Consider the following 24,555-nt stretch of genomic DNA (forward strand, 5'->3'; position numbering starts at 1 on the left):
AGACATGGCCTCTTCCCCCAGAAAAATCTACCTAAGCCCATGTGAAGTTTTACATATAATTTCAAGAATCCCGACTGCAAGCCCTTCTGTAGACCTCATTTAGAGATCAAGGACTCCTGGACAAGTGTATCTCTAAGGTCTTTTCCACTTGGCTGTTAGCTCCATGAAGGCAAGGAAGACCAGCTTTTTCCACTGCTACATCTCATCATGTAGTATAATGCAGGTACACAGTATTTTTTTAAATGAATGAATAATTGATAAGTTAAATTCTTATTTGGTTTCATTTTAGGTCATAATAATAATGCCTTTCTATGACTGCTATGAGCCCATGGTGAGAATGGCTGGAGGAACACCTGTTTTTATTCCCCTAAGATCTGTAAGTTTGCCCGCACCATTCACATTCTTCAAGATGTTTTGAAAATATATGTAATTTCTTTGTCCCTGATGAAGTTTCAACTTTGATTACTTTTTGGGATTTACGGTGTATCTCTACTATGGCTGAAGGTAACCAATATCTTGAAGAGAGCAACTTTTATTACTGTCTCCTGTGTTTGCCATGTGTCTCTGTTGTACCAGCACTCACATTATATCTAATGTTATCTCTTGTAGCTATGTGTCTTCCTCACCAAAATGAGCAGGACCAGCTCGGAGACCATTTCTAACTCACTTTCATAGCACTGCTCCCCAGTGACTAACAGTTTATGCTGGGTCTCCATAAATGCTTGTTCAGTTCTGAATTAAGTGAAAATTCTGAAATTTTTAAAATTTTGCTTTTATTTGGGGCGCCTGGGTGGCTCAGTGGGTTAAGCCACTGCCTTCGGCTCGGGTCATGATCCCAGGGTCCTGGGATCGAGCCCCTCATCGGGCTCTCTGCTCAGCAGGGAGCTTGCTTCCCTTCCTCTCCTTCTGCCTGCCTCTCTGCCTACTTCTGATCTCTGTCTGTCAAATAAATAAATAAAATCTTAAAAAAAAATTTTTTGCTTTTATTTTTAGGAATTTAATGAAGCATGCTACCAATGTCTTTTTTTTTTTTTAATTTCTTTTCAGCGTAACAGTATTCATTGTTTTTGCACCACACCTAGTGCTCCATGAAATCTGTGCCCTCCCTAATACCCACCACCTGGTTCCACCAACCTCCCACCCCCCTACCAATGTCTTTTTAAAAAATCTTACTAAAATAAGTATACACTAAGATAAATCACAGAATCTTATATTGGCCTTAAAGTACCAAACGTGTTAACCATCATTACAGCTGGCTCCCTTGAAGGAATGTAGACACTTAACAGCTATTAAGTGTTGACAAGATTTTATTTTGCCATTTAATAGGTGTGAGCGTGAGGCTCTAGTCCTCTTGGACTCTTAAGGCTTAATGATTTCTTTTTTTTTTTTTTTTTAAGATTTTATTTATTTATTTGAGAGAGAGATACAGTGAGAGAGAGCATGAGAGGTGAGAAGGTCAGAGGGAGAAGGAGACTCCCCGTGGAGCTGGGAGCCTGATGCGGGACTCGATCCCGGAAGTCCGGAATGGTGACCTGAGCTGAAGGCAGTCGCTCAACCAACTGAGCCACCCAGGCGCCCAGGCTTAGTGATTTCTGTTTATTTTCCTTGTTAGTCATTTATTCAGTAACCTTTAAAGGCCTTACCCTTCTCTATTTTTTCCCCAGTAAGGTTATTTATTTGTAAGACAGCAAACATGAATCAATTGAATTAAATCACATTTTATTCTTCATACTTAGAAACCTGTCAACGGGAAAAAATGGTCTAGTTCTGACTGGATATTGGATCCTCAAGAACTAGCAAGTAAATTTAATTCTAAAACCAAAGCTATTATACTGAATACTCCACATAACCCCATTGGCAAGGTGAGTCTTTGATCTCTTTATACAGTCTTCTGACCTATCATTTTCTCACACGTTGAATCATAATTGGCTCTGCTCTTTTGTTTTCTTTAATACATACAGGTATATACCAAAGAGGAACTCCAAGTAATTGCTGACCTTTGCATCAAATATGACACACTCTGCATCAGTGATGAGGTTTATGAATGGCTTGTATATACTGGAAATAAGCATTTAAAAATAGGTACTGATTATTACATGGAGTCACAATCTAAATGTGTTTGGGCACCTGTGGAACAACTGATTGGAAAGGATCCCAGAACAGCTTTAAAATAGTCCTTACATTGGGTATCTGTCCGGATGAGCACTTAAATGGGATGTAAATAAATGATGCTTGAGTGAAATGATGAACAGATTGAAGGACAAGCAGTACAAACTAAGGGAAGAGATTTTTGGATCATACTATAAAGCTATGAAACCAGAGAAGTCATACTTTTGCCTATATCCTTGGCTTTTTGTCAAGAATCCATCTATTACTGGGACGCCTGGGTGGCTCAGTTGGTTAAGCAGCTGCCTTCGGCTCAGGTCATGATCCCGGCGTCCTGGGATCGAGTCCCACATCGGGCTCCTTGCTTGGCAGGGAGCCTGCTTCTCCCTCTGCCTCTGCCTGCCATTCTGTCTGCCTGTGCTCGCTCTCTCTCACTCTCTCTCTGACAAATAAATTAAAAAATCTTAAAAAAAAAAAAAAAAAAAAAGAATCCATCTATTACTTTGTACATAAGATACAGGGAGCTTACTTGTTCCCAAGCTGGACTCTGTGCTGAGCAAGTTGCCAAAATTCCAAGTCAACAGGAGAATGTAAGGGCCAGTAAGCTATTGCTGCTTGGTCTTTGCCAGAGATTTCTTCATTAGTACTGGGCCATCTCACAAGTACCTCAGTGTCTTCTAGAATTGTTCAGACTGATATCAGCTGTAAGATTATATGCACAGCTGCAGACTTGGAGTTTTTGCACTTGTCCTTCCAATGCCCAGAAACACTTTTCTCCCTAGATATCCACATGGCTCAGTCTCTCACCTACTCCAGGGCTTTATTCTGATATCATTTTTATGGCCATTTATAACATAGTTAAAGCTTTCTCCTTCCAGCATTTGCTTTGCTTTCTGCCCCTCCTGCCCCGTTCTGTTTTGTTTTTCCCTTTATAATAAATATCAAGACCTATATTGTTTACTTCTAACCTGCTAGAACATAGGGACTTTTGTTTTAGTGTCTTCTGAATGCCCAATTTCCAGGATAGGATCCTGCATATGTTAGAGGATCAGAGCATAATTGATGAGTAAATGAATAGAAAGTATGAAAAGGATAAAGGAAGGAAAACTAAAATCACTCAGGCAAAAAATCAATAAATAAAAAATTAGTGTACTTATATATAAATAGTTATATATATCATAATTATCCCTATGTACATTATAAATAGTAGAAATACAGAGGACAAAGCAAATGCTTGAGGGGATCAACAGAGGAGTGAGCAAAAGATGGAATTTGCTAAGCAGAGAGGTAGGAAGAAAATTCATACCAGATAAACTAATATGGACTGAGACAGGGAGGCGTAACAGATCAAGATATACTTAAGATTAGGGCAAGTGGTTTACAAGGATATAATAGGCACAGATGATGATGAAAAAGTAGGGTAATTATGACAGCCTCGAATAAGAACAGAGTATAAATTTGTGAAGGAAGTCACTGGTTCTGAAACTCAAAGCCTTAGTATACAGAGTACCTCAGAGCCACGAAATTCACATCATGAAATAGGGATACATTGTCTTCCATCCTGAAACAAGAGACAGTTTTCCTAACAGAAATTTAATAATTAGAAGTCATTAGGGGCGCCTGGGTGACTTGATGGATTGAGCATCCAACTCTTGGTTTCAGCTCAGGTCGTGATCTCAGGGTTGTGAGATCAAGCTCTGTGCTCAGTGGGAAGTCTGCTTGAACAGTCTCTCCCTCTGCTCCTCCACCCCCCCCCCCGACTCATGCACACACACACACATACACACACATACTCTCTCTCTCTCTCTAAAACAAGGAAATCTTTTTTAAAAAAGAAGTCAATATAAAAATCACAGTTCTGTGCATATTTGTAACAAAGAGCCATTGAAATAAACACATCAGAACTTTTTTATTTTGCCATTAGTATTTACTTACTAAATACTCATTTGTTTCATTGTTGGTAGCACACACTGTCAGATAAACAGTACTTATTTTAAGCACTTAAGAAAATTTCAAGGAAGAAAACTTAAAATTGATTTTTTTAATTAAATTTTTTATTTTTTTATTAACATATAATGTATTATTAGCCCCAGGAGTACAGTTCTGTGAATCGCCAGGTTTACACACTTCATAGCACATACCTTCCCCATGTCCATAACCCCACCACCCTCTCCCTGCCCACCTCCCCCGGCAACCCTCAGTTTGTTTTGTGAGATTAAGAGTCTCCTCTGGTTTGTCTCCCTCCCAATCCCCTCTTGTTTCATTTATTCTTTTCCTACCCCCCAAACCCCTTATGTTGCCTCTTAACTTCGTCTTATCAGGGAGCTCATAGGATAATTATCTTTCTGTGATTGACTTTAAAATTGATTTTTTTAAAAAATTCTACAAATTAATTTGATTGTCAGAGTTCCAATGAGCATACTTTGAGAACAAGAGATGTGTCATGTCAAGGGAATTGGTTACATGATTGGATTTGTAGTATAAAGCTAAGAACCAGCTATAGGTGAGGATCTGAAGTGAGTCAGATAGGTTAGCAGTAGAGTTTAGAATCAAAACAATGTGGGGCTTGGGCAGGGAGGGGGTATAGCCTTTGAAGATGGGAAGGGAACAAGCAAGTATGCTTCTGAGATCTCTGGCCTGGCCCCCCCAGCAGTGATGAGGCTCTTAAGCAGAGGTGGGGATGTGCTGAGAAGGAGCAGATCTGTGGGGTGTAAGGAATCTTCCTGCTTCTCGTGCTTTAGTCTTGCTAAGTTTCAGTGTTTGAGAGATATAGAGAAGGTGTCTGGAGACAAGTGGAATTATAGACCTGATAGTCAGGATCAAATTATGAGGAGAACCAGTTTGGGCAGTCATCAAAATTTTGTTAATGGTGAAACCCATGGAAGAGAATATTCTCAGGGAGAATGGATAGCCAGAGAAGACAGCCAGAGATCTGAAAGGTACGGTGATGCCTTGACACAGCAAACTGCTGTTCCATGTGAAAACTGCATTAGGGTTCATCTTCATGATCTCTCTGTTTTGGGTCATTTGAACTATTTCCAGTCGAAAATCAGATCAATATGGACGAATAATTATTTTTTGTCATTTTTAATTTAATTAATTAAATAATAATAATAATTAATAAATAAATTTAATTTTTTAATTAAGCAGAGAGAAGAGTCATCTTTCTAATGAATATAATTCTATATTTAACATAAAACATATGTTCATGTCTATGCAATAATGCCTCAAATCTTTAGAGTTTTAGTTAACTCAGTTTAACAATATTTTTCCAATAGATAACTTTAAATGATCTTAAGATATATTGTTTGAGCCTTTATTATACTGCTTAAACCTCATATGATAAGGTAAATAGTAAAAATGTAGCAGATATTACTTGCTGAAGATATCAAGACTGATATTTTTAACTCAGATTTTTTAGTTGTTTATAACAGCCCATAAACCAGAAAAAAAAAAGAATTCACTATTTCATTATTTAGAGAGTGCAGTTTGGTTCCACAAAAAGTTAGCTCTTCTTCAAATACAGTGGCCTTTGTTATATGAAAGATGCAAAATGGCTATTTCATCAATTTGCAGAGTGTGATAGTAAGGCTTTCTAACCACACATCATGAAGCAGCATCATCCTCATGCTTTCACTGAAGCAGTTTTCCCCGGGGTAGCACTCTTCCTCATGCCTCTCATCCCCGTCTGACTTCCACTGAAGCCTAAGCTACCTGGAAATAACTCATAGCTGCTGTGGCTGATTTAAGGATCATGGGTCATATATGGGAAGTGCAAAGACCAGTTGCCTTAGAGATATAAATGCAAGCTTAACTTACCAACTTTAGGTATTGGGATTTGTTTGTTGTTGTTGTTTAGTTTTTATTTATTCATTTAAGTTATCTCTGTACCCATGGTAAGGCTCGAACTTACAACCCTGAGACCAAGAGTTGCGTGCTTTTCCAACTGAGCTGGCAAGGTGCCCATAGGTTTTTTGGTGTTGGTTTTGTTTTTAAATAACTCTACCCAACATGGAGCTTGAACTCACAACTCCAAGATCAAGAATGTCATGCTTTACCAACTGAGCCAACCAGTGCCCCTAGATACTGTTTTTTTTTTTTTTAAATGGTCAGACCTACAAAGACTCTTTTTTGTTTTTTGTTTTTTTCCTGTTAGATTCACACACAGGACTGTGGTATTCTGTTCTGTTTACATTAACTTCTGTGGCTCTGAGATGGGGAGGACATGAACATCCAGATGTTTTAAAATTCCTTAGGGCCCTTTTTAGTGAAGTAGTAGAATTTGTTCTTGGATCAGATTCTTGATTCAAATGATATCTCCAGATTTCTATAAAATGATGTTTCAGTCAACAAAAGAAACCTCTCTTTCTAGAAAAAAGATATATTAATACATTGATATTGATATACAAATCTTTCAGTATTTAGATAACTAATATAAAATTCCTTGTAAGTTATTCAGCTGATCAGTTTACTGCTGGAAAAAAAAGAGAGGTTTATGTATACCATGACTCTTAGAACTTAGAACAATAGAAGAATATCTACTGTACCTCTACAGAACAGGTGAAAAACTCATGGGATTACATGAGAACTTCACAACTAAATTACTTAAGGAATACAAAGAGCAGTGTGGTTAGCATTCTTGGAAGATTCATAAGGCAACAGTTTATCAATGTTCAGCATAGTTCACAAGCTTTTACATTCTCTACCTTCATCATTTTGTCACCTACATGCCCTTTGCCCCAATTACCTTTTTTCCCCTTCTCTGACTGGCAAAGGCCTACGTGGTCTTCCAAGTCTCAACTCAAGCATTACTGTCAACAGAAAGCTACGCCTAACACCTTCTTCTGTTCTTGCATGATACTCCATGCCTGTTGCAATTACAGCACTTCCACACTGCACTATGGTTTCTGTTTTACTTTCCTCCTACTCCCACTAGACATTAAACTTCTTGAAGATAGGAATGGCTTATCTTTGTATCCTCTAGACCTAAATTAGCCTCTGGCACCTGGTCATTGCTAATAAATGTTTGGTAAGTAAATAAGTATAAGATTGAATGATTTTTTTAAAGATATCAACCAACTTGAAAACATTTATGCAGTCATTTCTCGTAATTTGTGCAATCCATACTTGTGAATCACTAACAAATAGATTTTTAACTCCTAAGTCAATACTCTTGGCACTTCATTCATAAATATGCAGAAAGGGGCAAAAAATTGGAGTGACCCGATGGACATGTTCTCAGTTGAGGTCAACAAGGCAACACTCTGTTTTCTTATTTCAGCTCCTTCTATAAACAAGTGTCCTTTTCATGATGATTTTGTTCTTTAAAATAGATCCCAAGCATAGTGCTGACATGCTGGCTAATATTTCTAAGAGCAGGAAGGCTATGGTGTGTATTATAGAAAGAGTAAGTATGGGAGATGAGCTCCATTCAGGCACAAGTTCTAGTGCTCTTGGCCATGGAGATATTAAGGGGTGATACCCAAAAGGTATGGACTTCCTCCAACTGCTTGCACAGCTCTGCTGATATACTAAATATCATCAAATTGGGCAGTTTAAAGAAGTGAATTTTATGGTGTAGGATTTATATCTCAAAGTTGTTAGCAAAACACACACACGCACATGCATGCACACCCAGATTGCCAGGCGCCACCCCCAGAGTTTCCGATTCAGTAGCTCTGGGATGCAGTCCAATAGTTTGCCTTCCTGACTAGTTCCCCACTGAGACTGCTATTGCTGGTGTGTGCTGCTATTGCTGCTTAAATGCTGGCATTTTAAGAACCATTGCCTTAGGAAACCTGGAGAAATAGATTCACAAAATGGGCAAAGTAGAGTGGAGACAACAATAGCCAGGACCACAACCAAAATGGAGCCACAGGAAGAGAATATTGAATGTACTGCCACTGCTGACACTGAGTGCTAGGTGCCAAGGCTTGTGTGACCTCTGCCCGGAACACTGGCTACTGACACTCCTGCCCCTGGAAGTAATTTTGCTACTTAAAATTACTTAATCTGTCACATATTACAGTGTTTTCAAGTACTGTAACATTTTTTATTGTGTTTGGGTTAAAGTTACATTATATTTAAAAACCCACTGAAGGGATGCATGGGTGGCTTAGTCATTAAGCATCTGCCTTTGGCTCAGGTCCTGATCCCAGCATCCTGGGATGGAGCCCTGCATCAGGCTCCCTGCTCAGCGAGGATCCTGCTTCTCCCTCTCCAACTCCCCTATGCCTGTGCGCTCTCTGTCTCTCCTTCTCATATAAATAAATAAAATCTATAAAATAAATAAAAATAAAAAATAAATTAAAAAAATAAAAACCTACTGAAATACACTGACGACACTACTTTTTAGATTATACTGAATATAGATTGATGGGAAAGCAATTACTTAACCTTTTTTCTTTTCTCTTTCCTATTCAGCTACGTTTCCAGGTATGTGGGAGAGAACAATAACAATAGGAAGTGCTGGAAAGACTTTCAGTGTAACTGGCTGGAAGGTAAGATGCAGAAGAAAATAATGTCTTCAAAACAGGCATATATTTTATTTCTCATAGAGTTTCTGTACCTGTAGGTTTTAAATGCATATATTCTCAGTTTACACAGGTTTTTATATTTACTGATATTTTCTTTATTATTTACTCATTCGGCTTTCATGTTGGCCTTTATCCTTTTTGAGACCTGATCATTTCTTTGTTATTTTAAAGTTTTTATTTAAGTTCCAGTTACCATACAGTGTCATATTGGCTTCCGGTGTGCAGTACAGGGATTGGGCCCTTCCATACAAACCCAGTGCTCATCACGAGTGCCTGCCTGACTCCTCATCACCTGTGTCCCCCATCCTTCCTCCCCCCTCCCCTCTGTTAACCATCCGTGTGTTCTCCATAGTTAAGCGTCTGTTTCTTGTTTTGCCTCCCTCCCTCTCTTTTTTTTTCTTCGCTCATTTGTTTTGTTTCTTAAATTCCACATATGAGTAAAATTATATGGTATTTTTCTTTCTCTAACTTATTTCGCTTAGCATAACACTGGCTCCATCCATGTCACTGTAAATGGCAGAAAAAATAGGTAGTTTTTTATTTTATAAGTAATGAACTAATGGCACTCTTTTTTTGCAAAAAGCATTCAGATTATTGCATATTAATATAAAAGGAGGAAGAAAATAATATAGAATAATAACTAGTATTTTGGCACTTACTCTGTGCCAAGCTCTAAGTGCTTTACACAAGCTCGTTTTCATAAGGGCATTATGAGGTGAGTGTAATTTGTCATCTCCTTTCTCAGGCAATAAAACTAGTACAGAAAAGTTAAGTAAGTTGCCTGAGGCTGGCTATACTGCAAATAAAGTCAAGCCAGTGCAGGCAGTTTAGCTTCAGAATCCACATACTTACGTACCACATTATGTAATACAATAACAATTTACCCAGTAAATTATTGTTTAGTTTTTATTTATTTATTCATTTAAGTAATCTCTACACCCATGGTAAGGCCGTGGAAACTTGGTCATCCTCCAACCGGCCTCTCCTGAACTTGGCCAAGAAGCAGGGAGTATCAAGAAAATGGGGCCTGGAGAACCAGCTTATGGAAAAGCCCCCTAGGCCCTCATTCAGAGTTACTTTTACTGAATTCAGATAACTTTTGTTACAGTTTTTAGACCTTCAGAATATCAGAAGTAGCAAATTAGAAAAGAAAAGAATAATAGTGACTAAGGGTACTGTTTACCTTCTAAAAGCAGAGTTCAGTGACTCCAGTGGAAACTTTCTCATAAAACAACAGTGTTGAAATGAGGGGTAAATACTAACACTGCACTACTTTCATAGTATGAACATTTTAGACTTGCATATACTTAATAATTACATTAAGCTGAGCTACTCCATCAGATTTGGTACATACAGTTAGATTTGTTTTTTGGAATCTGCTTTTTATCTTTTCCTTTTCCAGCTTGGCTGGTCCATTGGTCCTCATCATCTGATAAAACATTTACAGACGGTCCAACAAAACACCATTTATACCTGTGCGACGCCTTTACAGGTTAGTATTAATGATACTTGGGGTTGAAGCATGGTCTTTTGGTAAAAGTGTTATTTTTAAGCTGTGTATTCGAGTGCCCTTTTTGAGCCAGGCATCTAGTACTGTTTGGGAATTTAGGAACGGACAAATATCCATTGCTATCAAGAACAGCTCTTTTTGTTTATTTAAATACATCAAGTTTTAGTTCTGAACACTCATACACTGCTGGAGGGATTGCAAAGTACTGTGGACTCTGTGAAGGACAGGGATGACACCAAGCAAACTCATAGATGTGCATGCCCTACAGAGCAGCATCCATCTGCTGGGAATTTACCCTGTAGCGGTTATCTGTATACCTACGGAGCTGTCTATGTGTGTGGCCATTTATTGCAGGAGATAGGGGATAGTCATTATCCATCTTTAGAATTAAAACAAACCATGGTTTATCCAAACATTTAAACACTCTATGAGTTTTGTATTCGTTTCCTATTTCTCTGTAACAAATGGCCACGAACTTGGTGGCTTAAAACAATACAAATTTTTTATCTAACAGTTCTGGAGGTCACCAATCTGAAATGGGTCTTATGGCTAAAAACAGAGTGTCTAATTTCTGGTGTTCTTTCTGGATGCTGTAAGGGAGACTTCATTCCTTATCTTTCCTGTCTTCTAGGGACTGCTCACATTCCTTGGCTCATGGTCACATCACTCTAACATGATTCTGATTCTCTCCTGCTACCTTCTTGCCCTTATAAGGATCTTTATGATTGTATTTGAACATTTGCAAAGTTCATTTTACCATGTGGGGTACCATATTTACAGGTTCTGGGTTTGTTTGTTTGTTTGTTTTTAAGATTTTTCTATTTATTCAAGCAGTGGGGAGGTTCCGAGGGTGGGTGCCCTGATGCAGGGCTCTGTCCCAGGACCCTGGGATCATGACCTGAACTGAAGGACTGGGCCACCCAGGTGCCCTTACAGGTTCTGGGTTTTAAGACCTGGACACCTTTGGGGGCCATTCTGTCTGTCACTATGAGTATTTAAAAAATGAAAAGAAAGGAAAAGAATGAGGAAACTCTATAATGATCAAAATGGAAAAATTTCCAGAATATTCCATAAAGTAAAAAAAGCAAGATGCGGGGCAGTGTATATTTTTGCTATATCCTGTATAAGACAGGGGGAAACCATTCACTTGTATTTTCCTAAAGGATCTCTGGAAGAATCCATAAGGAGCTAGTAAAAGTGGCTAATTTTAGGGGATTGAGGAATAGGTGAAATGAGTAGATAGGAACAGGGCTGGATGCAAGACTTTTTAATGTATATCCTTTTTATATTTTTTCTGTTTTTAAAAAATGAATATGTAATAGGTATCTATGTATCATTATTCTGTGAATGATCAGAACAGTGAAAAAAAATTTTTTTTTCTGGAAGACAGTTAAAAAGCCAAAAGAGTGAAATATATTGGCTACAGTAAATTTACTTTTTTGCTTCCTGTCAAAAATATCTACTGAATGAGAAAAAAAATTTTTTAAATTCTTTCTCCAATGACTTTCTAAAGCAGTATCATAATAAAGACTAGTTTTGACTTTTGGTTTTATATAATAATAAATTCATTTTATCCACTCAAAATAAGTCCATTCATTTATTTAACAAACATTTATTGAGTATTGGAGATAGAGCAGGAATCTCTTTCTAAAAAGCTCTTTTTGAGCTGATAGCCCAGTTGACAGTACACAGATAATAAAGAAGTAAATATTTTACTGATATACCAGGTATTCATAGATGCAATAGAGAAAAATAAAGCAAGAAAGAGGAATGATATAAAGTGCTAAGGGAGATATACAATGTTAAATGGAGTAATCTTTGAAAGCCTCACTGAGATGACATCTGAGCTATGAATTGAAGCTTAAATAGTCACATGGGTTACCTAGAGAAGAACCTTCCAGACTGCAAGAAAAACAAGTGCAAAGGCCCTGGGGTAAGCAGTCTGGCTGTCATGTTTGTATCTGTGAAAAGCACAAAAGTGGGACGGGATGATCAAAGGACAAGAGTAGGAGGAAATAAATCAAAGGAGTAGCTGGAAGCCAGATCAAGTAAGGTCATGTTCCTTACTATAAAGGCTGAGTGAGATAAGAAGCCACTGGAGAGTTCAAGCACAAGGGTAACATGATCTAACTTGCACTATCAAAGGGACCTGCCTACTTTATTGAGTCAGAAGACTTTTGAAGTGATCCAGGAGAGAGACAGCAGTTGACTGAACCAGTACGGGAATAGTAAAATGGTGGAATGTGATTGGGTTGTGAATATATTTCGAGGGCAGAGCTGACAGTATTTGCTGTTGGGTCACATGTGGGGCTTGAGAAAAGGAAGTCCAGTATAAGACTACAGTTAAGAGAGATGTTTATGTCTCTTGAGCTTTGACTTTTTAGGGCAATATCTCCTGCAATGGGGAGTGAATAAATTGCTGAGAAAAAGAAGGATGCAGCTAAGAATCTGGAACATCCTTTCCTGACTGCTCTGGTCCTCCATTTCAGCTAAGTGCCTGGATTTTTCCATGCATTCAGACAACCAAGTCTGGAAGCTGGCCCATGCTTCCCAAGAGAACCCCAGCTTCCCAGGCTGATGCAGCTTGATCCTTATTTATCCAAGATTTTGTTAGTACTGGAAATTATTATTAATTCTTTTTTCCTGCTGGCTTCTTTTGGAATGCAGTCTTCTCAGTGACCTTATCCTTCCCTGTGTCTCCATGTCATTTCTTGCCATCCACTCTTGCTACTCTTGAGCCACGCCAGACTCAGTTCTTCCAACAGAACAAACTGTATCCTGCCTTTTGCATGTATTTGTTTCCTCATCCCTTCCACTTACCCCCTCCAGTACACACCAACTGGAATCTTCATAACGGTGAAGATCATGTTTCTCTTATTTACCATTATAGCCCCAGTGTTTTATCACTATGCCAATATTTAACATTGGTATTCATTATATGTTTACTGAATGAATGTTTTATCCTTTAACTCTTGATACCTCTTGGTTCTGATTAATTTCCTTAAAATTTGGCCACTTTGCCCTGCTATCTCAACCATTCCACTTATTATTTGCTTATGTTTCCTTCATTGTGCTGAGAACCAGTATTTCTAAGTTGTTTCAGTTCACACTGACCTACCAATCTTCTGCCCCCTTGCTTGTACAGATCCTTGTTCTTTATGCGTGTCCTGATTCAGACTTGTTTACCTTTTCCTGACCTGTTGCCTCCTCAGACACCCACATGACCTTTAACAACATTGGCTTTTTCCCTTCTCCCAGTTTCTCTCCTGTCACTTCTGGCTTTCTTGAGGAATGGTACAGAAGTGACTCCATATACCTTGGAAACTCTTTTCTAATCCCTGTGGTCCATAGACACTTCTGGGATACGAATGATTAGAACAGGGATTAGAATTTAGATTAGAATTATTGCATACCTATGGGTAGTGACATAGTGGGTCCGCTTTCATTTCCTCCAAGGTAATGGGAAAAGGCTGGCTAGTTCATCATTTCTTTGGTCATCTTTCAGACTTAGATCTAGCAAGTCATTCTGCAGCTCATCTCAGTGGAAAATAACTTCATGTCTTTTCATTTCCAAGTAAGCCATCTTTATACAAAACCTCTTTTTTAATTCAGATCTTCATGGCTCATTCTCAGTTCTTCAAGTTAGATTTAATCATTTACATGTAACTGATTCCTCCGTTAATTTACATCGTCTAACATAAGTTCACAGGAATTCAGCTATAATTCTCTGAATGACTTTTTTTCTTTTTTTTGCCAATCATGTGACTCAGGCAATTTTAATTCTACCAATAAATTCAGCAATAAGTAACATTACCTTATTTCCTTTCCACATGTTTCAATCTTAACATGCAGGAAGCCTTGGCTCAAGCTTTTTGGATTGACATCAAGCGCATGGATGACCCAGAGTGTTACTTCAATTCTTTGCCAAAAGAGTTAGAAGTAAAAAGAGATCGGATGATACATTTACTTGAAAATCTTGGCCTAAAGCCCATAGTTCCTGATGGGGGATACTTCATCATTGCTGATGTGTCTTTGCTAGGTTTGTAAGAGTTTTTATTATTTCATATATATGGAAACTTATGTGTGAAATTATATTAGAATTAGAGAGTAAAGATTGGTGTCAAAATTATACCAACATTTTGTCTATTGGAAAATGGCTTTTCACAATGTCACTGGTTTTGGTTGTTGTTGTTGTTGTTGTTGTTTGTCTTTTGTTTTAATAACCGTCTTGAGTTTGAGGTCCCTGAACCTTAAGTGTGACTGTTAACATGGTTATGCAGTAAGTTCTTTTAGGTATTCCATTAAACATAGAATTTGCTATCATCTTGTTCTAGTGTGGAATTTAAAACAAAAGTAAATGAAATAATATATGATCCCAGTGTTCCCCTGAGTAAAATTTTAGTTCTCTTTTTACTTAAGAAAAATAAAATTTCTAGAATGTTGTTGCTATTAGGGAATGTTTGTTATTTTAGAATATACTGAAATGATGTAAAGAAGGAAAATAATATTCTATTGAGAACCTATACCTGCCTAGCACTTTCAAACACCCTTTTGAAGAAAGTGTTGTTAGCTCCACTTTTAAAGATGTGAAGACTTCGAAAGTTTTAAATAACTTGCCTGAAGTCACATAGCTGGATTCCAAATAGTTTTGTCTCCAAAATCAATGGTCTTTATTTTTTTTATTTTTTTAAAGATTTTATTTATTTATTTGACAGAGATCACAAGTAGGCAGAGAGGCAGGCAGAGAGAGAGGAAGAAGCAGTCTCCCTGCTGAGCAGAGGGCCTGATGTGGGGCTTGATCCTAGGACCCTGAGATCATGACCTGAGCTGAAGGCAGAGGGTTTAACCCACTGAGCCACCCAGGCGCCCCAACAATGGTCTTTATTTTATTTTACCTGAAGCTATTTTATATATTTCTGACATTCCATACTAATCTAAAATTAGGAGCATGATAACATTTTATATATAACCAATTTTCCTCAAAAAAAAAATACCCTATAGTGTTAATATTAGTAAATTTAAAAGCATAATTTATTCTGATAGAAGTTGGCCAAATAGTTTGTTTTAAAGTTCTATTACAATAAAGTTATATTCCACTGAACTTAAGCATTTTATAAAAACTTTTGATTTTTATAACCAAAGAGTGACTTATTTCTTCATTTGTTGTGAGAGAAGCAGAGGCCATTATGCCCAGAGATTTTTGCTGTCCTATAGCATGAAAGCTATGTATGTTTGGCTCTATGAAGCTCCATTATTATATAAAACCCCTTAAGATGTCCTATATTCTGAGGTTTAGAAATCACTTTTCCTATGGTATATCTAAATGTATAACTCATTTTATGAGATGATAAAAAGAAACAGCTGTTTTCATCACCTTTAGTTTTGCTTTTGAATTGAAAATCCATACCATTTCAACATGAATTATTCTTTATTATTTATTTTGTATATTTTTATTTATTATTTAAAGATTTTATTTATTTATTTGTCAGAGAGGGAGAGCACAAGCAGGAGGAGGGACAGGCAGAAGGGGAAGCAGGCTTCTTGCTGAGCAAGGAGCCCAATGTGGGACCCTATCTCAAGGACCCTGGGATCATGACCTGAGCCATCCATTAATTATTTTTATTTTTTATGTATTTTATTTTTTTATTTATGTACTTATTTTATTATTATTATTATTATTATTATTATTGGTGGGCAACAGAAAAAGTTTATTGAGAGATATCTAAGTGACAGTACAAAAGCTCCTGAGAAGGCAAGGGAACCTGAGAGGGTTGCCCAACATGAGTTATTTTTAAAATAATTAATTTATATACTTGATTTATTTCCAAAAAGCATTTAAGCTAACTTACATTAAAAAGGTTTTTATGTAATAATATATATAAATAGAAATTTATATAACAGAGGATCAGTTCACATAGGAGGGGAAGGAAGTGAATTTTTCATATAAGTTCATATAGTATTGTGATTAGCATTAACTTCGGAATGAACTTTGTGGCTGCAATAGCAAATGGAAAATGGAGTTAGTTACATAATCTTGGAAATAATCGTTCTTAAAAAAACAAAACAAAACAAAAACTGAATTCCTCACTTCCTCACTGTGAATTCCTCACTTCCCAAACCACCATATAGTGTGAGACTTCAGTAGTTTCTGTGACTATTTTCTGAAAATATTTTGAATCTTGGCAGATTTAAATGAAATACATCTTCTCCTCAGATATAATAGACCATCTAATTTTCATTGTTGTTTTAGATGCAGACCTCTCTGGTATGGAGGACAGTAATGAACCATATGACTATAAATTTGTGAAATGGATGACTAAAAATAAGGTAATGTTTATTGGCCTCTAAGATACTGTGCTGTATTTTATGGTTAACTTATGAAGAATACTTGCTGACATGTTTTGAACAATGTTAACTACAGTTTTGTTATGTGATATTCCACTATGGCTCTGTGGAGGATTTTAAAAACATTTTTTCTTTTTGGAAGTTGTTGTGAACATTTAGAAGTATTTGTTTTTGACATTTATCTATTCTAAAATTAAATTTGAAATAGAAGTAGTTTTCCTATTTTATTTTCCTATTTATTTTTCAGAAACTGTCAGCCATTCCAGTTTCAGCATTCTGTAACACAGAGACCAAACTACAGTTTGAGAAGTTTGTGCGGTTTTGCTTCATAAAAGTAAGTTCCCTATTCTATTCAAAAACACGTTTATGATGTCATTCCTTCTGATTTATAAAGCACCTTTTTTCTCTTGCTAGGAATGATGTGCTCATATGCAGTTTTAAAATTTTGGCTTGCTGCCATGAAATTAACTGCCTACCAGAACAAAACTCAACACTTTGAAGTACTGAGTTTACTGTATTACAGCATAATCAGACACCTTACCATGTAACAATACAATGTCCAGCCAGAAATCAAAAATTACTAGGCATGTGAAGACATAAGAAAATGTGACCCTTGGGACACCTGGGTGGCTCAGTCAGTTAAGTGTCTGCCTTCAGCTCAGGTCATGATCCCAGGACCTGTGTCAGGCTCTCTGCTCAGTGGGGAGTCTGGTTTTTCCTCTCCCTCAGCCCCTCCCCCTGCTTGTGCTCTCTCTCAAATAAATAAAATCTTTAAAAAATATATATATAACCCTTAATAAAGAAAAAAAGTAGTCAGTAGAAGCAGATTACAAGGTGACCCAGATATAGGAATCATCAGACAAGGACTTTAAAGCAGATATTGGAAGAAATTAAGAAGATTAAATTAAGAAATTTAAGAAAGCAGATATTGGAAGAAATTAAGCAGATATTGTTCAAGAAATTAAAAGAAAATATAGTCATAACGAGTGAACAAATTAAAACTATAAAAAAATCAACTGGAAATTCAGGAATTTAAAAGTGTAATATCTGATATGAAAAATGTACGGGGCTTAACAGACAGAGGATTGAGGATATCAGGAATAAAGACCCACTTGAGTTATAGATTCATAGAATTATCCAATCTGAAAAACAGAGGGAAAAATTATTTTTGAGAAATAAACAGAGCCTTAGGTCTATGAGACAGTATCAAGTGATGATACATGTTATTAGAGTACCAAAAAAAAAAAAAAGAAAGAAAAATGTGGCAGAAAAAGTATTTTAAGAAGTAATAACCCAAAAAAAAGAAGGAATGGCCAAAATTTCCTCCTATTTGGTGAAAAGCAACATCCTTAGAGATCTAAAAGTTCAGTGAACCACAACAGACTGTAAAGAAAATCACCCTAATGGGCACCTGGGTAGCTCAGTTGTTAAGCATCTGCCTTTGGTCAGGTCATGATCCAAGGGTCCTATGATCGAGCCCCAACTTCGGGCTCCCTGCTCAATGGGAAGCTTGCTTCTCCCTCTTCCTCTGCTACTCCCCTGCTTGTGTTCCCTATCTCGCTGTGTCTCTGTCAAATAAATTAGTAAAATCTTAAAAAAAAAAGAAAGAAAACCACCCTAAGACACTTTATACTCAAACTGCTGAAAACCAAGTGTATTGGTAAGATCTTGAAAACAGCAAGAAAAAGACTCTACTTCACATGCTTATGAATATAGCAACTTCTTATCAGAAAAAAATGGAGACCAGAATACAGTGAAATGACATCCTCAAAGTGCTAAAATAAAAAATATATCAGCCCAGAATTCTTAATCCAGGAAAATAGCCTTTAAAACTGAAAATGAAGTATATATTCCTGACAAACAAAAGCTAAATGAATTGTTTATCAGCTAAATGAATTGCTTATCATCAGATCTGTACTTAAAAAAAAAAAAAAATCTGCGGGACACCCAGGTGGTTCAGTCGTTTAAGTGGCTGCTTTCAGTTGAGGTCATGATCTTGGGGTCCTGGGATCGAGCCCCACATCAGGTTCCTTGCTCAGCGGGGAGCCTGCTTCTTCTCCATCTAACGCTCCCCCTACTTGTGTTCTCACTCTTCTCTCTCAAGTAAATAAATAAAATCTTAAAAAAAAATCTGAATATATGCATCATTGCTATTTTTAAGATGTTGCTACTGAAGACAGGCTTAATAAGATCCAAAATCTACCAACGCATTCATCTATAAACCTAGTCAGAATGATGTAAACATTATTTTCAACTTTGAAAGACAATCTACAAACTCTGGAAGACTCATTCAGAAGAGAATAAAAATGTTAACAACCTAATAATATTTTATTTATTTTATTTTTATTTATTAATATTTTATTTAGTTGACCAAACTGTAGAAGAGAGAGTAAGGCCAAGAATATTCTCATCTTTCAGAGGATCCTAGAAAGAGAAGTGTACCTTTTAAAGTTATAAGCAGAACTAATTAAAAAAAAAAAAAGGTAACTTAAGACTTCCTGTTTTAAAATCATAAACACTGCCCTTCCCCATTCTCTTCTTGGAAATTATTGAAAACAACTAGGAGAATGGAAAACAGATTCACAAATTCCCCAGTAAATGAAGAAGAATTGCCAAATACTGTGAAAGTAAAGGGAAGACACCTAGAAAGTCTCTTGTATCTACATCTTCAAGTTATAAACAGCACCAGCAGGGAACCTACTCATTTAAAACAATAGGACAATAAGTACACTAGCAGTGGGAGCTTCTCCAGACTCATTTAGCATATGCAAGGCAGGATAGATATACAGCTGTACCATCTAGAACCTGTGTGGGGCAGGGTGGAAAGGAGATGATAGTTAGGTTATAAATTTTCTTATTCACACCTGTCATGTTTGCTCCAACCGTGTTGGGGCAATGTGGAGGAGATATGTGGAGGAGATATATTAAATTGGAGGTAGCCTCTTAAATTATCTGGGAGGAGAAAAAAAAACCTCCCCACCACTAAAGTCCACATCAATCATATTAAACTTTACTATGAACCAGGGAGAATTTCTGCTGTCTTCTAGTGCTACCCTAACTCCTCACATAGATCTGCAGATACATCTTCAAATTACAGACAAAGTCAGTAGGTAGCATATTCATTACCAGAACAACAGGAACAGTAGGTGCACTAGCAAGAGATTACAGAGGTAATTCAATCAAAAATGACTCATGAAAAAGAATCAGCTATGAGTCTATAAAAATATACTATTAAGGGTGGAAGAGAAAAGTGCAGGGAAAACAAAGTGTCAGAAAGAGAATATTCAATCAGAGAAGTGTTGCTGTAGAGCAAATAAAAGTCGATAGTTCAAATCCAGAACCTTTAAAATGAGATTAAAGCAGAAATTTAAAAAGTTCAGGGAAGATAATGTCAGATAATATAAGAAGATAAAACGACAGCTTGTCAGAGCTCAGGTACAAAATTGAAGAGAAAAAAATCAAGCTGTTGGTAATTGTAGTGACACTGGAAACAGCGCAGGGAACACTGAATACTTACTTCTGTAAGCATCTTTTTTTTTTTTTTAAAGATTTTATTTATTTATTTATTTGACAGACAGAGATCACAAGTAGGCAGAGAGGCAGGCAGAGAGAGGAAGAATCAGGTTCCCCGCTGAGCAGAGATCCCGATGCGGGGCTCCATCCCAGGACGCTGGGATCATGACCTGAGCCGAAGGCAGAGGCTAAACCACTGAGCCACCCAGGTGCCCCCCTTCTGTAAGCATCTTAAGGATTGAGAAAAATGAGCAAAGAAGAGTGGAGAGGATCAAAGACTTTTAAAATATTAGAAAAATTATAGATGTGGAAGACAAGTGAAATATCTAGAATTCTGTGGTGGGGGAACAAATGGACCCTGAAAAGAATTTAATAGCTTTATTTTAAGAATGCTTAAGAATGCTCAGTAATTTCATTTTTTTTATGAAAAAAAAAAAAAAGGCAGCTAAATCCAGCAATTGAAAGGGAATGCTTTGCCTCAGGAAAGATTGTCACAGAACAATTAACACTGAGATATATTGGACTTAAAAGATAAACAGTCCTTCAGCATCTACACAAAAAAACTGAAGGCTTCATGGGGGCAGAGTAAGAGGATCTGTGTGAACACACCCCCTTTTCATCAACACTCAATCCTCGAAGATACGGGAGCAATACCAAGAAGTCTAAGGAAAGTTACCATGGCTGACTCAACCTCTTGGAAAGGCTAAAAATGAAAGAATGGCAAAACATGCCAAAATAATGAAAATTGAAAGAAAGCAGGTGAAACTTAAGGCAAAATAAGCCAAAAAGGAGCACTTTACAGTGGTTATGGGTAAAATTCTCAGCAGCTCTCAAATATATGAAAGGACTCCCACTTTAGTCATATTACAAGAAATGAAAATTAAAATGGCAACAAAATTTTATTTTATCTATTAGTTTGGAAACAACCGAACAACTAAAAATTTCTATAAGACACTCTCACAGAGAGCAGGGGTCTCATTTGTAAAATCTCTTAACAGTGGTTAGTTTGACCATTTCCATCCACATGTAATGCACATACCTCTTAACACAGAAATTCTACTTCTGGGATCTTTTTCCCATGAATTGACTTGCACATTTTGAATGACTAGTGCTCAAGGATTCTCCGTATTTCTAACTCCCCTCTTTGACAGTGAAAAAAACCCTGACCTTCATCATGGAATCACATCTTTAATCAGTCCCTCTATGTGCCACTGTCCCTCCAGCCACCACCCCTCAGGCTTTGACACTTTGTACCAGGCTGCTATTGCTGTCACCTGTTGCAGAGATGCCCTCCTCCAATTCTCCATCACTGCACACGAGGCTGCCACTATCACCCACTGCATGGAATCCTTCACCCCTCGTAGTTTCTGACATCCCATGCCCGTCTACCTTGGCACATGCCCGCCTCATCCCATCTAGGTTCCAACACCCTGCCTGGAGCCACCCTGCCATACAGATGCTGGCTTACCCTGCTTGGATCCTGACATCCTGTTCCAGTCAACAATGCCACTGCCATCACCAACACCTCATGCCACCCACATAAGAAACCGCCCCCCTCTCCACTCAGGCTGCTACATCCTGCACCAGGCTGCCCAGGCTTCCCCTGCCTCCATATGTGGACACCTGTTTCACTCAGCCCCACCGAATGGCTTTTCAACTAAATCATTCAGTAGAGAGGGAAAAGAAAAGAAGTAGAAAAAGCAGAGGAGAAAAACAAGAGAAAAACAAGATTTTCACTGTTTATCTGTCAGTTTAATTTTATACCATATGCTGGTATTACCTATTCAAAAAGTAAATGAGTTTTATGAGAAATCATAACTGAAACATTGAAGGGAATGGGCATAGTAGTGTGAACGAACAATTTTTCCTCATTCAGAGCAGAGAATTGTGAATTTTGTCTGAAGTCGATAAATAAGGAAATAGGACCAAATGCTTTATTTAGATCTTGGAGGTAACCACTAGCACCAAAATCAGAAATTACCATAAAAAGTTGTCTTGGGGGATGGTGGGCATAGTAGGAAGGAGTTGGGAGGAGGAGCAGATGATTCTGACTCTGTGTAAGCTCTTCTACACTCTCTGATTTGTTTCCGTAACTATATGTTAATTTAATTGCATTCCTTTTATAGGTCTGCCTTTTCATTTTTGAAAATTTTGAAAATTCTCTTCACTTGAGATCAAATATTCACTTAAATCTTCATTTAGTGCTATTATGTTAAATATTTTTTCTACTTTACCACAATCTGTCTTTATTTTAAAGTAAACAAATCATTGGAGTACTATCCAAAACTAAATGAATGATAGCTGTAATTTGCTCAACGTGCCTATTTTCATTTAGGCAAATGCCAGCCAGTAGTACCATTCACCATGATTTTGTGTCAGAAGGAATCATCTTCATATTTGTAAATGTCATTAGGAGGAGAGAGACTGCTGATTTTAATGCTTTTAGTGAACCAGTATTTTCAGTAAATTTTTCTGAGCAGCACGGAAAAATGATTTTTTCAGAAATCTTAGCATTGGATATAAATGTTTACAGTAAACACCATCAATAAATATCATGCAGTTTCTCAAATGGAAAGGACTTCCCCCTTATGAATTCCTTTCCTAAAGACATTCAAATACCCCAAATGGAGACTGAGTCTCAGTCCTTTAATATCCCAGGCTTACGGCTGGATATCATCAGGGGTGTCAGGTCATGCACAAAAGGGGGTGCAGTGAGAGGCAAGAAAGCCAAAATAATAAGTGTTGATCCCATGAGCACATCCTTCAGACTCGCTGCCGCCATCAGTGTCATTTATAAGTCTGGGTCTTCTTTGGCATGGCAAGCTGCTCAGACTGCTCTGATGGTTATAAATAGTGAGAGTGTCCGCACTAGTGGCTGTGGTTTTGTCAGGGATCAGTTTAAACTGTTTTCAGTCTGAACTGCATTTAACAGTTTGTCGGTCATTTTCTTGGTGATGCTTTTTGGCCACATGCCTGTTGATTTGTACATTTCTTTAGTGTCAGGATTGGAGCAATAGACTGGCAGCCAGTATCACAAAACAGTATGATGTAGTGATCAGTGTCACACTTCTCTAGCTCCTCTAATAGTGAATTCTTACGAAGTTCATTCACTTTTCCAGCTAGGCAGTAATGGGATATAACATTATACATAATTGATTTGTTTAATTTGCTCCTAGGCTCCTTAAAGAGCTCAGGACCTGTGTACTAGACCACCAAGGTGTGGGGGAAGATACTACGGATGCCATTTTCCAGTTTCTGTCCATGCAGCTCTCAAGAGTTGTGGCTTTATATGGGCAAGGCTTCCAATGACTCATCTTCTGAGAAGGCATGAGCCCGGATTGAACACTGTGGGATTCAGTGCTGTGGAGGCCAAGGACAGGCTAGAGCCCAGCTGGGCCCTACTCAAGTTATCAGGGGTTGAAGAGCACTTGGTTCCCAAATCACTACATGACTTTTCCTGATCCATTGACTTTGGTATATTTTTTATATATTTAAATATGTACTTCATCTTGAATTTGTTTGATATATAATGAGATTATTTCATTTATTTACAGAAAGACAGTACACTGGATGCTGCTGAAGAAATAATTAAGGCATGGGCTGGACAGAAGTCTTGATCCGAGCAGAAGGTTTGTATTAGACCACCTGATATGGAATTGTTATTTAGTGCTGCCATCTGCTGGATACTGAAAAACAAATATTTCAGTACCCATGAAATATGAAGAAATATTTCCATTGCTTTTCCAAAATGTTAACCCCACTGGGGTTTTTCTCTTTTTGTTGTTTTTCCATTTAAATGTATGCAAACACCTTCCAGTACCATTTTACCTCAGGCAGAGTAGCATCGTGGATAAGAACTGTGAGATGCTGATTGATGCTTCACCTCTCAATGCTTCAGTTCCCTCATCATAAAAAGGGAATAAAATATAGCACCTACTTTATGGTACCTGGCTGGCTGCAAATCTTGATCTTGGAGTCATGAATTTCAGCCCCATGTTGGGCATGGAACCTACTTAAAAAAATAATACCTACTTTAGATGAAGTTTATGAGGATAAAATGGATTGATATACGTAAAGCCTCAATAAACCCCCAACTAATGTTAGTAGCAGTTCCATTTCTCCACCATTGTGTGAAAACTCTTGCCACTTATACGCCTTCAACTCCAAGTCCTTTCTTTCTCTACTCACATGTAGTTCCCTCCCCTTCATTTACCAGTGCCTTTGAACTTTGCTCATAGTTTTGCCTCTCTGTCCCAAATACTGCCATCTTCCAGAGTGGCTTCAAGGTCCACATGGATTATGGAGGCTTTCAGAACTTTGACCTCACCTTTGGCGATGTTCACCTCTACCCCACTCTCCACTTCAGCCACCCACCCCCTTGGGTACACCCTGGACCTTTCATCATTTAAGGCTTTCCTTAATGATAATAAATTAGTCATCTCACACTGTACCCACCTATGCCTATAGTATTCTCCTGATGTTTCTCATCTGCTCTCAAAATATCACTTCTTTAAACTCACTATAATTTCATTTCAAATCCACCAT

At 37.5% G+C, this 24,555-nt stretch overlaps 1 protein-coding gene across 5 annotated transcripts in view; it reads left to right on the forward strand.

The window, feature by feature from the left end:
- Positions 1-23,956, forward strand: part of KYAT3 (kynurenine aminotransferase 3) — a 58,788-nt gene extending 34,832 nt beyond the window's left edge. For all 5 annotated transcript variants that reach the window (XM_047725795.1, XM_047725800.1, XM_047725798.1 and 2 more), the window contains 10 exons: positions 290-376; positions 1,737-1,862; positions 1,962-2,082; positions 8,530-8,606; positions 10,045-10,134; positions 14,005-14,191; positions 16,403-16,479; positions 16,745-16,831; positions 23,565-23,639; positions 23,802-23,956. In XM_047725795.1, the coding sequence (XP_047581751.1) occupies positions 290-376; positions 1,737-1,862; positions 1,962-2,082; positions 8,530-8,606; positions 10,045-10,134; positions 14,005-14,191; positions 16,403-16,479; positions 16,745-16,831; positions 23,565-23,627 (915 nt within the window). In that variant the 3' untranslated portion in view covers positions 23,628-23,639; positions 23,802-23,956. The remainder of the gene's footprint in view (positions 1-289; positions 377-1,736; positions 1,863-1,961; positions 2,083-8,529; positions 8,607-10,044; positions 10,135-14,004; positions 14,192-16,402; positions 16,480-16,744; positions 16,832-23,564; positions 23,640-23,801) is intronic.
- The last annotated feature ends 599 nt before the right edge of the window (positions 23,957-24,555 follow it).

This window comes from Lutra lutra, chromosome 4, assembly GCF_902655055.1.
Source record: "Lutra lutra chromosome 4, mLutLut1.2, whole genome shotgun sequence".
NCBI lineage: Eukaryota > Metazoa > Chordata > Mammalia > Carnivora > Mustelidae > Lutra > Lutra lutra.